Source organism: Danio aesculapii, chromosome 15, assembly GCF_903798145.1.
Source record: "Danio aesculapii chromosome 15, fDanAes4.1, whole genome shotgun sequence".
NCBI classification, from domain to species: Eukaryota; Metazoa; Chordata; class Actinopteri; order Cypriniformes; family Danionidae; genus Danio; species Danio aesculapii.
In genome coordinates, this window is record NC_079449.1 from 48,328,100 (window position 1) to 48,344,416 (window position 16,317).

Consider the following 16,317-nt stretch of genomic DNA (forward strand, 5'->3'; position numbering starts at 1 on the left):
CACTGACACACTCTACTGACACACACTACTGACACTGACACCACTCTACTGACACTGACACACTCTACTGACACACTCTACTGACACTGACACACTCTACTGACACTGACACACTCTTCTGACACACTCTACGGACACTGACACACTCTACTGACACTAACACACTCTACTGACACTGACACACTCTACTGACACACTCTACTGACACTGACACACTCTACTGACACTGACACACTCTACTGACACACTCTACTGACACTGACACACTCTACTGACACTGACACACTCTACTGACACTGACACACTCTACTGACACTGACACACTCTACTGACACACTCTACTGACACTGACACACTCTACTGACACTGACACACTCTACTGACACTAACACACTTTACTGACACTGACACACTATACTGACACTGACACACTCTACTGACACACTCTACTGACACTGACACACTCTACTGACACTGACACACTCTTCTGACACACTCTACTGACACTGACACACTCTACTGACACTAACACACTCTACTGACACTGACACACTCTACTGACACACTCTACTGACACTGACACACTCTACTGACACTGACACACTCTTCTGACACACTCTACGGACACTGACACACTCTACTGACACTAACACACTCTACTGACACTGACACACTCTACTGACACACTCTACTGACACTGACACACTCTACTGACACTGACACACTCTACTGACACACTCTACTGACACTGACACACTCTACTGACACTGACACACTCTACTGACACTGACACACTGTACTGTCACTGACACATTCTACTGACACACTCTACTGACACTGACACACTCTACTGACACACTCTACTGACACTGACACACTCTACTGACACTGACACACTCTACTGACACACTCTACTGACACTGACACACTCTACTGACACTGACACACTCTTCTGACACACTCTACTGACACTGACACACTCTTCTGACACACTCTACTGACACTGACACACTCTACTGACACTGACACACTCTACTGACACACTCTACTGACACTGACACACTCTACTGACACTGACACACTCTACTGACACACTCTACTGACACTGACACACTCTACTGACACTGACACACTCTACTGACACTGACACACTCTACTGACACTGACACACTCTACTGACACACTCTACTGACACACTCTACTGACACTGACACACTCTACTGACACACTCTACTGACACTGACACACTCTACTGACACTGACACACTCTACTGACACACTCTACTGACACTGACACACTCTACTGACACTGACACACTATTCTGACACACTCTACTGACACTGACACACTCTACTGACACTGACACACTCTACTGACACACTCTACTGACACTGACACACTCTACTGACACTGACACACTCTACTGACACACTCTACTGACACTGACACACTCTACTGACACTGACACACTCTACTGACACTGACACACTCTGCTGACACTGACACATTCTACTGACACACTCTACTGACACTGACACACTCTACTGACACTGACACACTCTGCTGACACACTCTGCTGACACTGACACACTCTACTGACACACTCTACTGACACTGACACACTCTGCTGACACACTCTGCTGACACTGACACACTCTACTGACACACTCTACTGACACTGACACACTCTACCGACACACTCTGCTGACACTGACACACTCTACTGACACACTCTACTGACACTGACACACTCTACTGACACTGACACACTCTACTGACACTGACACACTCTACTGACACTGACACACTCTACTGACACACTCTACTGACACTGACACACTCTACTGACACTGACACACTCTACTGACACTGACACACTCTACTGTCTCACTTATTCTACAAGTGTGGGTTTAATCACCCATCCAGAGTGTTTTCCTGCCTTCGGCACCTCCTGACCCTGCAGACGACAAGCTCTATGGAGGATAACTGCACATTGAAGGATTTCTGTCAGGCAGAATCTCTTCAGTTTAGTGTTTTCATCTTCCATGTTGCAGTAATGGACTGACAATATGACCATTATAGAACTGCTTTTCCAGTGGACAGCTTCATGTCTGCACCTTAAACAAGAATCCCCTGTTCCCAATGCATTATTAATCTGGAACAGAGCGGTGGAAACCTGAGCGTCGCACAGGAGAGTGTCCCATTGCCCTGCTGTCAGTATGCTAATAACACCTGCTTCATTAATACAGCTCATGGCCTTCCCTGAACACCACAACACTAGGCCATTGTTAGAGTTCATTACAACAGTTTTCTTAAATACTGACTTTCCTAATTTGAGTGCTTAAGAGGGTTTTGTACAATTCAGCGCTCAGTAAACACATAACCCAGCCTGTGCATAGCCCATGTGTTGAGTTCTTCAGTGTACAGATATCTGCTGAAGACACTGATCTGGGGCCTGAGGTGTAGTGAGTGATGTGGCTGTGGAGAGCAGGACTCATTCTCTACACCCACAACACGTCACATTGATGTGTGTGTTCAGAGATGTAGTGTGGACTGAGAGCTGTTCAGAAACGCTAGCTGAAACACCAGTGTGGATGCGGATCGCCTTCATTATAAAACTGAAATGTATTAGTGTAAACGGGGTCTTAGTGTCACCGGTGTTGTCTTGTGAGGGCACTTACAGCACTAATCTTCCTCAGGATCACTCCTTTTATACCAGTTTGTCTGTATTTATGAAACCTTGTCTAACTCTTACCGTGGTCAGCTTGATCTTGGCCAAAGTATTTCACAGTAGGGGGTTTAGTTTGCTGGTGGTAAAGGCATGGGCATGTGTTGTTCATCTAACCACTATATGATCTGTTTTATTTTTGCTTTTCTTCTCCATGACCTAAATGCCCCATATTTACCCACTCTGCCCCTACCCATGTGTCCTGGCCCTGACCCCCCTGACCCCTCCAGCACCTCCCTAAGGAAGACTCAGAGGATTCTGAGCTGGAGCACATCATGGGACGCCCCCCACCCCCAGAGGGCCACAACAGACCCCACACCCCCGGGTCCCCCACCCTGAGGCCTGCGGCAGCACCTAGGGGCCCCGGAGAGCATGAGTCCAGAACCGGGGTTCCGCGGGGCCGTGTGGAGTTTAGCCTGCCATCCCCCATCAGCCCATCCAGGCCTAAAAGCCCCTGGGGCCGCTATGACCCCTATGATGCCACTGAGGTAATGAACGCTGGGAAAGAGCTCAGTCTCCACTGTATCGCTCCCAGTAACTCTCTCTAGAACACCAGTAACACCATTAATAACACCATTCAACTATATGCCATGCTGGAATTTACCATGGTATTGACTGGTAAGTGCCTTGTAGGGTTACAAGTGGTGACCCTGCAGTGCCATAGTACATATCATAGTGTTGTGATCATGTGTGCAGTGCCATCACTGTGAAGTGTTGCCTAGATGATGGTATTCCCACATAATCAGGGTCTTCTGAAAATGCAGTGGCTGGGAAATAAAATGACGTTGTGCTGGGTGTTTTTGGACTACTTTCATAGTGTGCTGCAGCCATCAAAGGGTTTCTTTCTCATAACACTCATTTTGACAACCCAAGAGCATTACAAGTGAGCGAGTAAAGCCACACTTACACTGCACTTTTAACCCATTGACTTCCATTCATACTGTTAATGCAGCAGTCCCAAACTCAAGCTCATGCGTCAGGTTTCAGTTTAGTGTGACATGAATGCATGAGACCAATAGAAGATCAAACATGATCCCTCTGTGCAGACATGTCAAATATGGAGCTATTGTTCTTTTCATCAATGATGCATCATGCAGTGTTATCCTGCCCCTTTACACAACTCTGTATGCTAAAACTCCCTGTGTGCCGCATATTAAATGAGCACAACACCACGCCCACTTCTGAGAAAGCTACTTAGAGGAGTTGTTTAGTGTGCAGAAAGTCAGTCAATACTTTAACATGTATATTGTGTCTACAAGTGTGTGCATCACCAAATATCAGGGAAGAGATGGGAAACCGTTGCCTTTGTGGGAGTCCAGCAGATGACTCTGATATATGATAAGAACCTAAATCAGTCGATTTTTATTTATTGGGTTGGGTTTTGAGTTGTCACTGGAATAGGAAATGTTCTTGGACCTGGTATCCCTGATCAGACATCAGGAACAGGACTGTTGTGCGGGGTGTTCTCGAATGTGCGTTTCATGTGCCTCTTCCTCTCTGGGAGGATGGATTTACACTTTAATGACATGTTTTTAAATGGATCCTGTTGGTGGTCTTTGTAAAAGACGATAATTAAAGACGTAAAGCCCTTTTTGGGTTTATGACACTCCACCCTACATCTTTCCTGCTTCAGTAGAAGCTGAAGCCTGGCATCTCTGCTCTGCCTCCCAGAGAGAAACTCTGGCCATAGCTGTCACGAGAGACATGATGATCAGGCCAACACACACACTGAACACATGATGATCAGGCCAACACACACACTGAACACATGATGATCAGGCCAACACACACACTGAACACATGATGATCAGGCCAACACACACACTGAACACATGATGATCAGGCCAACACACACACTGAACACATGATGATCAGGCCAACACACACACTGAACACATGATGATCAGGCCAACACACACACTGAACACATGATGATCAGGCCAACACACACACTGAACACATGATGATCAGGCCAACACACACACTGAACACATGATGATCAGGCAAACACACACACTGAACACATGATGATCAGGCCAACACACACACTGAACACATGATGATCAGGCCAACACACACACTGAACACATGATGATCAGGCAAACACACACACTGAACACATGATGATCAGGCCAACACACACACTGAACACATGATGATCAGGCCAACACACACACTGAACACATGATGATCAGGCCAACACACACACTGAACACATGATGATCAGGCCAACACACACACTGAACACATGATGATCAGGCCAACACACACACTGAACACATGATGATCAGGCCAACACACACACAAGGAAGACTCGCTGTACTAAGTCACAGTGAGGAAATGTGTGTTTTTTTGTTGTTGTTTGCAGGACCAGGATAAGGAGTATGTGGGGTTCGCTACGTTGCCAAACCAGGTTCACCGTAAATCTGTGAAGAAGGGCTTTGACTTCACGCTAATGGTGGCAGGTAATCCTCATTTACAAAGAACATTAACTTCAAATCAACTACTCCACATTACGTCATGATGTTTAAAGTGTTAAATACAACCCCAAATCAGAAAAGGTTGGGACAGTATAGAGAACGCTAATAAAAGAAAATATTCAGTTCTAAATTGACTTTGACTTGTGTTTGACTGCAGACGATATGAACACAGAATATCTGCTGTTCTGTCTGCTCAGCTTCAGTTCATGTGTAAATCTCCATCCTCTCCTGTCATTCAGAGCTGCAACACACTCCAGAAACAGTGACAGGAGCAGTTTAGGCCAGTGATCAGGTGAACTGCTGAATAATGATGTGATGAGACACAGGTGATGTCTACAGGTGAGTGTGATTATGATCTGCTACTAAAGCAGCATCAGTAAAGGTCTAGTCCTTTAGGAGCAGAGATGGGTTGAGGATTGGCAGTTTGACCACAAATACAAGTACACAATACTCTGCAAATACGCTGCATCAAGAATCCTCATCAAGAATCCTCATTCATCTATAAGCCAGATCACCACATGGGCAAACCTTTGTCAAGCACCACAATACAGAGTCACATCCACAAACGCCAGTCAAAAGTGTACTGTGCCAAAAGAAGGAAGCCCTATGTTAACAGTGTCCAGAAGCTTCGTCCACTTTTCTTGGCTCGGTGGCATTCGGGATGGACCATCACACAGTGGAGACGTGTACTGTGCTCAGATGAAGCAGTGTTTCAGGTGTTTTTGGAGAAATGGATGCCGTGTGCTCCAGACCACAGAAGAAAAGGATCATCCAGACTGTTTCCAGAAGCCAGGGTCTGTGATGATATGGGGTTGTGTCGGTGCCTTTGGCAAAGGTAACCTGCTCTTCTGTGATGCTCCATTAATGCTGAACAGCACAGAGAGATTCTGGAGCTCAATATGCTGCCTTCTTCTCCAGGGACGCCCATGCAGAGTTCAACAAGACAATACAGAACCACATTCAGCACACATTACAGAGTCCTGCTGCGGAGGAAGACGAGGACACAGGTACTAGACTGACCTGCCTGCAGTCCCAACCTGTCTCCGATAGAGAATGTGTGGCACATTTTGAAGCACAACGAAGACCCCGTACTGTTGTCCACCTTAAGACTTGTTTGCAGTACGAATGGGACAAAATGACACCTGAAACACTTCATCACTTGGTGTCTTCAGTCTCCAAATGTCTGTTAAGTGTTGTGAAAGGAACAGCAAGATTACAGAGTGCTAAAGGCTTTACTGTTCCTGCTTTTTTAAAATCTGTTTCAAGAACCAATATTGGAATAGTGTTTATTTTGAAAAACAATAATAATCACGAGGAACACATTAATATTGTTTGTTATATTGTCTGCAGTGAAATAAAAAGTCAAAGTAAATGTAGAAATCACTGCTTTCTTTTTTGTTTGGGTTTTCCACACCGTCCCAGCGTGTTTTGATTTGGGGTTGCACATTTCAGTAGTTCAGTACTTTCTCCTTGTGTTCTTCCATTGTTATTACACATAACTCATTTTTCTGAAATGTCTTTGTTATTTTTATCTGTTTTTTGGACCAAAGTCTGGGTCAATTTCATGTCAACAGCTCCTTTAGAAGTACCGGGAGAAATCCTGAAGTGTTCAATAGTTATTGTACAGTGCCAGTAAGGAGACTCTGTCAGGGCTCTGTGCTTCTCTCTGCAGGAGAGTCAGGTTTAGGAAAGTCCACGCTGGTCAACAGTCTGTTCCTCACAGATCTCTACAAAGACCGCAAGCTGCTGAATGCTGAAGGCAAGTGTGTCCGCTGTGTGTGTGTGTGCACGCGTGTGTGTGTGCACGCGTGTGTGTGTTGTGAATGTGTCTTTACTGTTTGCTAAAGTGTTGTGTGTGTTGTGTAGAGCGGATCACACAGACGGTGGAGATCACCAAACATACAGTGGACATCGAGGAGAAGGGTGTCAAGCTCAAGCTCACCATTGTGGACACGCCAGGCTTCGGGGATGCCGTCAATAACACAGAATGGTAGAGAAGGGTTCTGATGCTGCCCGACATGATTTAACATGCTAATTACTTCCAAATATTTAATATATGACCATATACACCCATATTATGCAGACTTTTAAGGGTTATTATAAATTGGATGGGATGAGTTTATAAAGAAATTCAGCCCCTCACAGTTGTCATTAAGGGTAATATAAGCTATCTGCAAGAAAACTGTTGTTCGTGCCAGACTATAAACATCTTTATTCTGCTGTAAAGTTGGTCAATTTAACATGGGAGTCTATGGGGGTTTGCTCCATGTTGTAGCCGACCCCTAGTGGCCAGTCCATGAACTGCAGTTTCAGTCATTCTGCATTAGCTTCATGAGGGAGAGCAGGAGGGCAGTGTTATTCATGCAGAAAATCATTTCTTATGTCAAGTATGGTGTTTTCAGTCAAAATGGGAAACTTTTTACACGTTTAGTCGGCTCATTTAGATGACATTGGAGTTTGGGGGAAATGTGTAATTTTGAAAGCATGATCTTGCAAACACCACAGTTATCATTTCTGCAGAGCTGAACCTGCCTGTACACACAGTACACACGACACAGATATGAGTTTAACATTGTTTCTGTCTTCATCAGTGTGGTGAAATACGTCACCTGAGTGTGTGTGTGTGTGTGTGTGTGTGTGTGTGCGTGTGTGTGTGTGTGTGTTTGCAGCTGGAAGTCAGTGGCAGACTACATTGACCAGCAGTTTGAGCAGTATTTCAGAGACGAGAGTGGGCTGAACCGGAAGAACATTCAGGATAACCGTGTGCACTGCTGTCTCTACTTCATCTCACCCTTCGGTCACGGGTATGACACGTGTGTGTGTGTGTGTGTGTGTGTGTGTGTGTGTGTTCAGCATCTGATCAGACTCTAGTGTTCAGCTGCAGTAATGCCAGCATCAGGAGAGTAAACCTGATCCAGACCAGCTCTACTGTGGTGTAGTGTAGTGTAGTGTACTGTGGTGTAGTGTAGTGTACTGTGGTGTAGTGTAGTGTACTGTGGTGTAGTGTGCTGTAAAGTGTACTGTAATGCTCAGGCTTTGCTGGAAGACCTAATCCAGCACTCACTGAAGGGCTACACGCACATCCACATGCACTTTACTGTGTCTTTATGAACTGTCCAGCTCTTATAAAGCAGCTCTGCCCTCTGCTGGTCATGTGTCCTTACTGCTGTCTGAAACTGTCAGCTCAAGTCAGCACATTTTTCTGCTTTTACCCAAATAAAACCCCAGTAGCTCTTTCAGCCGTGGCTAAATAAACGAGAGCAGTGAATGCTGTAATAAATCACTGCTGTAGAGTATTGCTGTATCTCCACCTGACCAGAACAGAAGTGAATGATTGTCCTGTGTGTGTGTGTGTGCGTGCGTGTGCGTGCGTGTGTGTGTGTGTGTGTGTGTGTGTGTCAGTCTCAGACCTCTGGATGTGGAGTTCATGAAGGCTCTTCATGAGAAGGTGAACATCGTCCCTGTGCTGGCCAAAGCAGACACACTCACACCGGTAGAGGTCAAGAAGAAGAAGATTAAGGTGAGTGTGTATGTGCGTGTGTGTGAGAGTGTGTGTGTGTATGTTTATATCTGTGCATCTAACCCTCTGTACTGTGCAGATTCGAGAAGAGATTGAGCAGTATGGCATCAAAATCTACCAGTTTCCAGATTGTGATTCAGACGAGGACGAGGAGTTTCAAGCAGCAGGACCAGGAGCTGAAGGTGCAGATATACACCAGCTTCAGGATCAGTGCCTAAGCACACACCGAGCACTTGTACACCGTGAAGAGTTTGAGTTTAGGGTTTTCTAATACAACCTTAGTGTCTGATAGCCCCTCCCCTTCACATGTAGCTCCTCCTCTTCTTCATAAGCCCCTCTCCTTCGCCATTAACACCTTCCATTCTTCAGTAGCTCCACCCCTTCATTATCAGTACCTCTCCTTTATCATTAACCCTCCCCTTAATCAATAACCCCTCCCTTCATCAGCCCCTTCATTAGCCCCTCCCCTTCATCATTAACCCCTCCCTTCATCATCGGTTCCTTCTCTTCATCGACAACTCCTCCCTTCATCATTAACACCTTCATTAGCCCCTCCCCTTCATCAATAACCCCTTCTCTTCATCAGCACCACCTCTTCATCATCACCCCTCCCTTCATCGACAACTCCTCCCTTCATCATTATTCCCTTCATTAGCCCCTCCCCTTCATCATTAACCCCTCCCTTCATCGACAACTCCTCCCTTCATCATTATTCCCTTCATTAGCCCCTCCCCTTCATCAATAACCCTTTCTCTTCATCAGCACCACCTCTTCATCATCACCCCTCCCTTCATCATCAGCTCCTCCCTTTCATCATTAAACCCCTCCCTTCATCATAAGCTCCTCCCATTCATCAGTAGCTCTACCTATGTGTAGTGTTTAGTGTGTGTGTCCAGTGTGTGTGTGTGGGCTGACAGGATGGCTGTTTTCTCCTCTGTAGGACAGCATCCCCTTCGCTGTGATTGGCAGTAACACTGTAGTGGAAGCCAAAGGCAAGCGGGTTCGAGGACGGCTGTACCCCTGGGGGATCGTTGAGGGTGAGAGTCAACAACAACACACAAACACACAACATCCAGCCATCGAGTCCTTACAATTGTATCTTTGTGTGTTTGTGTCTGTGTGTGTGTGTGTCTGCGTGTGTGTGTGTGTGTGTCTATGTGTCTCTGTGTCTGTCTGTCTGTCTGTCAGTGGAGAACCCAGCGCACTGTGACTTCGTGAAGCTGAGGAATATGCTGGTGCGCACACACATGCAGGACCTGAAGGACGTGACCCGGGAAACACACTATGAGAACTACAGAGCGCACTGCATCCAGAGCATGACGCGCATGGTGGTGAAGGAGCGCAACCGCAAGTACATACACACACACACACACACACACACACACCTCTGCAACACTGATTGATGATGTCACTTCTTTTCCTGACTGCGCATGTAAGGCTACTGGGGCTCAAGTCTTCCAGTGAAATGTGTGTTTGACTGTGTTTATGGGGTGGATTTAACATCAGTTGTTTGCATATGTACATGTCATTATGACATCTTTCATGAATAAACATTAGGGGTCTAATGTTTATGTGTATTTCAATATTCCATTGCATCTCTTACAGTATGACTCATTCCAGAGTTGCAGGTACATCTTCCATTTATCTCCCTCAAACTGGAAAGACACACAACAAATGTTTAATCCACAGTAGGCTGAGTCCATTATTAGTGTATAGAAATGCAGAACGGTTAAATGGGATTAGGAAAAATATGATTCTGGTACTAATAGTTTTTTTAATTTATTGTTTTTTAAAGCAGTATCAAAGTCGACGGTAAGAGTCAGCGGTAACAGAGTCGACAGTAACAGTAATGAAGTCGAAAGTAACAGAGTTGACAGTAATGGCAGCCGAGTAAACAGTAACAGAGTTGACAGTAACAGCAGCCAGTTGACAATAACGGTAACAGAGTTGACAATAACGATAACAGAGTTGACAATAACAGTAACAGAGTTGACAGTAACGGTATCTGGGTTGACAATAAAAGTGAGAGAGTTGACAATAACGGTAACAGAGTTGACAGTAACGGTAACAGAGTTGACAATAACGGTAACAGAGTTGACAATAACGGTAACAGAGTTGAAAATAACAGTAACAGAGATGACAATAACAGAGTTGACCATAACGATAACAGAGTTGACCATAATGATAACATCGTTGACAATAACAGAGTTGACCATAACAGTGACAGAGATGACAATAACGGTAACAGAGTTGAAAATAACGGTAACAGAGTTGAAAATAACGGTAACAGAGTTGACAGTAACAGTAATGAAGTCGACAGTAACAGAGTTGACAATAACGATAACAGAGTTGACAATAACAGTAACAGAGTTGACAGTAACGGTATCTGGGTTGACAATAAAAGTGAGAGAGTTGACAGTAACGGTAACAGAGTTGACGATAACAGAGTTGACAATAACGGTAACAGAGTTGACAATAACGGTAACAGAGTTGAAAATAACAGTAACAGAGATGACAATAACAGAGTTGACCATAACGATAACAGAGTTGACCATAATGATAACATCGTTGACAATAACAGAGTTGACCATAACAGTGACAGAGATGACAATAACGGTAACAGAGTTGAAAATAACAGTAACAGGGTTGACAATAACAGTAACAGGGTTGACAATAACAGTAACACGGTTGACAAAATGCCGCAAAATCCACAGTTTTTAGAAATAACTTGATATAAATTTATGTAATTAATCAAAACTTAACTAGAAGGCAAACACAAATGTACCTGCAATTCTAGAATCATCCATATGCAAATGTAGTCTGAAATGCATCCATTTGATTGGCTGATGTGGTTGATGATGCAGTGACAGTCAAATCAATTGACACAGGTTTGATTTAAAGGTCCCGTGAGTGCTCTGAAATCTGCAGTTGTATTCCGTTTCTGACATAATCTCAAAGAATATGTGGGATATATAAGAGAGAGGGCGGGACATACAATAGTCCCTCCCTTTAAAAACACAGCCAATAGCGTTTAGTTTTCTCACAGCTCTGTCAATGAGAGTGATTGAGCTCAAGTGTGTTGAATAAACAGCCAATGAGAAGAAGGGGTGGGGCATGTGAGACACTAGGAAGCATTTGATTGGTCAGTAGATTTGATGAGGAACTGAAGTAGGAGGAGACGACAGAAACAATCCACTTAGCAGGAAGAGATGAGCTGCAGACTGTAGATGAGGATATCAGGGTTAGATCTGCTACAGGTGGAGTTTTTCTGTTTTGGAGACACCAGATTAGAGATTACCATAAGACTAACAGACTGATACTCACATCTAAACACCGAGCTTCATTCACGGGGCCTTTAAAGACTGTAGGACCAGCTCCACATCTAGACTGCAGGAGAAGCACTGGGGTGGGTTAATGTGCTGTGAATGAGCATGGTGTCTGGCCCAGTGTGTGTGTGCTGCAGCGTGTGTCTGTGGGCTGCAGTGTGTGTGTGTTCTGCAGTGTGTGTGTGTGTGTTCTGACACTGCTGTGGCCTGTGCTCTTTGGCTCTGAGCAGTAAGCTGACGCGGGAGAGCGGCACAGATTTCCCCATCCCCACAGCGCCCGGCATCAGCGACAGCGAGACCGAGAAGCTGATCCGGGAGAAAGACGAGGAGGTACGGCAGCCGCCCCACACCCAGACGCAGGAGTGTGTGGCGCAGGAGTGTGTGGACCAGGAGTGTGTGATGCATGACGAGTGTGTGCAGGAGAGTGTGCAGGAGGAGTGTGTGATGCAGGAGGAGTGTGTGCAGGAGACTGAACACTGCGCTGAGCTCTGTTAACACTCACACACAAACTCACAGCACTAACCTGTCTCTCTGGCGCCCTCTGGAGGAGCTCAGCAGCAGTGTGTGTGTGTGTGACTTTTGTGTGACCACAAGTATAGCAATACCAGTAAATGTTGACCTTGTGGAGATCTTATTTTAAATCTCGTAAACACTACAAGAGAAGTACTATGAACATGTAGAAATGCAGATTGTGTGTGTGTGTGTGTGTGTGTGCACTGGTTTTGGTGGTTTACAAGGACTGTTTTTTGTATTATGTCATGGTTATGACCTAATTATACTCTATTACTGGTTTATAAGCACATGCCTCATGAGCTTGTAATTAACTTTCTTACTTAACAAGGCGTTTGACATCAATAATCCTCCACAGGTGTGTTATGAGGGTGGTGTTTGGGGGAGGGGCTTATAATAAGCCATATATGGTCCTCATAAACCATCAATACCAATGTGTGTGTGTGTGCATGTGTGTATGCGTGTGTATTAGTGTGTGTGTACTGGTGTCCTGAAAGCCTGCACACCTCTGGCTTCATGCACTTTAATCCTGCTTCTCTTCTTCTCTCAGCCTTACTAAGAAATGTCCAGCATGTGCTTTTTATTTATTTATTTATTTATTTATTTATTTATATGCATGTATGTATTTATCTGCTTATTTCTTGTTCTATATAAAGTTTAAATGGCTTTATATATGTAGAAGGTGTCAGTAATGTTGAGCTAGTCTCTGTTTCTCTGTGATATTAGACTGTGCTCAGATCAGAATCAGGGTTTGTGTTTTCATTTGTCTTTAATGTATTTACTATGTTAAAGAGCAGTGAGCATTATTTTACCCCTGTTTTTACCATGTTGTTTTCCCTAAAGTTGTTTAAACATTAAGATAGATTTAACTAGCTGACTGTACACATGCTGAGGTCCACACAGCTCCTCCCTAACTGACTGTTAATATAATCACTTCTGTACATTTCCCTAAATTCACACACCAATAAATTCACCCAATATATGTTTAATCACAATATTATTTATTGTTTGTTTGTTTGTTTATCTGTATTAATGAAGTTCAGACACAGAAACAGCTTCTCATGGCTGTAATACAGTCGCTTTGCTTCTGTTTCATAAATATAATACATGTACTATAACTGACATACTGTAGTGCCATACATCTGCATGACAGTGAATAGTTATATATGGTGTGTGTGCGTGTGTGTGTGTGTGTGTGTGTGTGTGTGTGTGTGTGTGTGAGTTGGGCTGAAATGAAACAAATAGACGAAGTGTTATCTGGAATCAGTGTGTTATTAAAGTCCTCATACACACTCATCTCTGACATCAGTGTGTCCCTATAGTGCAGTGATCAGCCTCATGTGTCTGCTGTTTACATTAATTCATGATGCTAACACTAACCACACGCTTCGTATCTCGCAGAGAGTATTCAGACCTCCTTTAATGTTTCACTGGTGCTAAATCCCAGCTGTTTGCAGTAATCATTGAAGCCGGTTGTTTTCCTCCTTATTGTCCTCACAGCGCCCCATACGGACATGTATTGCAGGTTTATTAAAACAGAAAGCTGAAATGTCTCATGCTCCTCAGTATTCAGAGCCTGTGTTAAGCAGAAGCCCCTCTTGATCTAATACAGCCACGAGTCTTTCTGGGAAAGATGCAGCAAGCTTCTCACTCCTGGATTTGGGGGTCCTCTGCTGTTCCTCCTCACAGATCCTCTCCAGTCCTGTCAGGGTGGATGGTAACGTTGGTGGACAGCCATTTTAGGTATCGTTCTATTCTACTGAGCTAAACTGAACTTAAACTCTGAAAACTGCACTGACACCGTTTACATTCACTATAATCTTCTGAACTGAACTACATTTTTAGGTCTCTCCAGAGATGCTCAATTGGGTTTAAGTCAGGGCTCTGGCTGGGCCATTCAATAACAGTCACAGAGTTGTTGTGAAGCCACTCCTTCATTATGTTAGCTGTGTGATTATTCCTGAGCAGTCTGGAGAAGGTTTTCCTCCAGGATATCCCTGTACTTGGCTGCATTCATCTTTCCCTCGACTGCAGAAGAAAGTTCTTCTTTACCCCTCTAACCAAAGCTCTTCTCCCCTGATAGTTCTGGTTGACCAGCTCTAGGAAGGGTTCTGGTTGTCCTAAACATCTTCAGTTAAGGATTATGGAGGCCTCTGTGCTCTGAGGAACCATCAGTGCAGCAGAAATGTTTCTGTAAGCTTGACCAGATCTGTGACCTCCACAGTCTCTGAGCTCTTCAGGCAGTTCCTCTGACCTCGTGATTCTCATCTGCTCTGACATGCACTGTAAGCTGTCAGGTCTTCTATAGACAGGTGTGTGGCGTCTAATCAGTGTGATCAAACACAGCTGGACTCAAATGAAGATGTAGAACCATCTGAAGGATGATCAGAAGAAGTGGACAGCACCTGAGGTAAAGATATGAGTGTCACAGCAAAGGCTCTGAGTACTGAGGAGCATGAGATGTTCCAGTGTTTAATAAACCTGCAGGAATGTCAGCAGAGCTGTGTTCTTCTGTCAGTATGAGCTGCTGTGTGGACATCGGTGAGGGAAACACTCAACTTCAATGATTATAGCAAACGACTGCAATAGAAGAGAGAAACATTGAAGAGGTCTGAATGCTCTCCGCACCCACTGTGTATATGTATATATGGCTGAAGTCAGAGTTATTAGCCCCCCCTGTTTCATTTCCCCCCAGTTTCTGTTTAACAGAGAGCAGATTACTCCAGCACATCTCTAATCATAACAGTGTTAATAACTCATCTCCAATAAATGATTTATTTTCTCTTCACCATGATGACAGCACACAATATTAGACTAGATATTCTTCAAGACACTAGTATTCAGCTTAAAGTCACATTTAAAGGCTTCACTAGGGTAATTAGGGTAAAGTTAGGGTAATTAGGCAAGTCATTGTATAACAGTGGTTTATTCTGGAGACAATCCAACACTAATATTGCTGAAGGGGGCTAATAATATTGAGCTTAAAATGGCTTTAAAACTATTAAAAACTGCTTTTATTCTAGCTGAAATAAAACAAATAAGACTTTCTCCAGAAGAACAAATATTAGAGGAAATACTGTGAGAAATTCCTGAATCTGTTCAACAGCATCTGGGAAATATTAGACAAAGAAAACAAAACTCAAAGGGGGCGAATAACTTGACTTCAGCTGTATATAGCTACACTACACTACACTTATATATATATAAATAACTATAATAACTGCACACTATAAAGCATTTATTAAGCATTAACTAGTCAATTAAATCATCATTAACTCTACATTAGTGATGGGTCGTTCTTGAACGATTCATTAATTTTGAACGAATCTTCAATATGACTCGGGAACTACACGTCCTCTCAGGGAGTGATTCGTTTATCTGTGCAGGTGCTATCGTTCATTTAAAGTCTTTTGAGTCGTTCATCACGGAAAGGCAGAAGCCAATCATATGCATTTAGAGCCGGAAAGAGAATTGATTCGTTCATCCCTCGAGTCCTCGGGTTTGAGTCATTCTATCACGTGATGAACGAACAACTCACGAACCAGAAGACTCGAAAGGTGAACTAATCATCATGCCTCCTATCGGCTCAGACTGTACATTGGTAATGATTGTGTTTTGATGACTGATGAATGGTTAATGTTTCATCACTAGATGAAGAATTGCATTATTCACACACAGCATCTGTGTTTAAAAGTATGTGTGTGTGGTTTAGATCATTCAGAGTGTGTGTGCAGCTATTATAGTGTTCTTGT

The 16,317-nt window shown here is 44.0% G+C and overlaps 1 protein-coding gene across 1 annotated transcript in view; it reads left to right on the top strand.

The window, feature by feature from the left end:
• The window catches only part of septin4b (septin 4b), a 41,393-nt gene that overhangs the window by 23,300 nt on the left and 1,776 nt on the right, over positions 1–16,317 (top strand). The window contains 11 exon segments of the mRNA XM_056474263.1: positions 2,960–3,217; positions 5,098–5,194; positions 6,882–6,968; positions 7,076–7,199; positions 7,879–8,013; positions 8,612–8,729; positions 8,809–8,883; positions 8,885–8,911; positions 9,670–9,766; positions 9,918–10,080; positions 12,286–12,385. Coding sequence (XP_056330238.1) covers positions 2,960–3,217; positions 5,098–5,194; positions 6,882–6,968; positions 7,076–7,199; positions 7,879–8,013; positions 8,612–8,729; positions 8,809–8,883; positions 8,885–8,911; positions 9,670–9,766; positions 9,918–10,080; positions 12,286–12,385 — 1,281 coding nt within the window.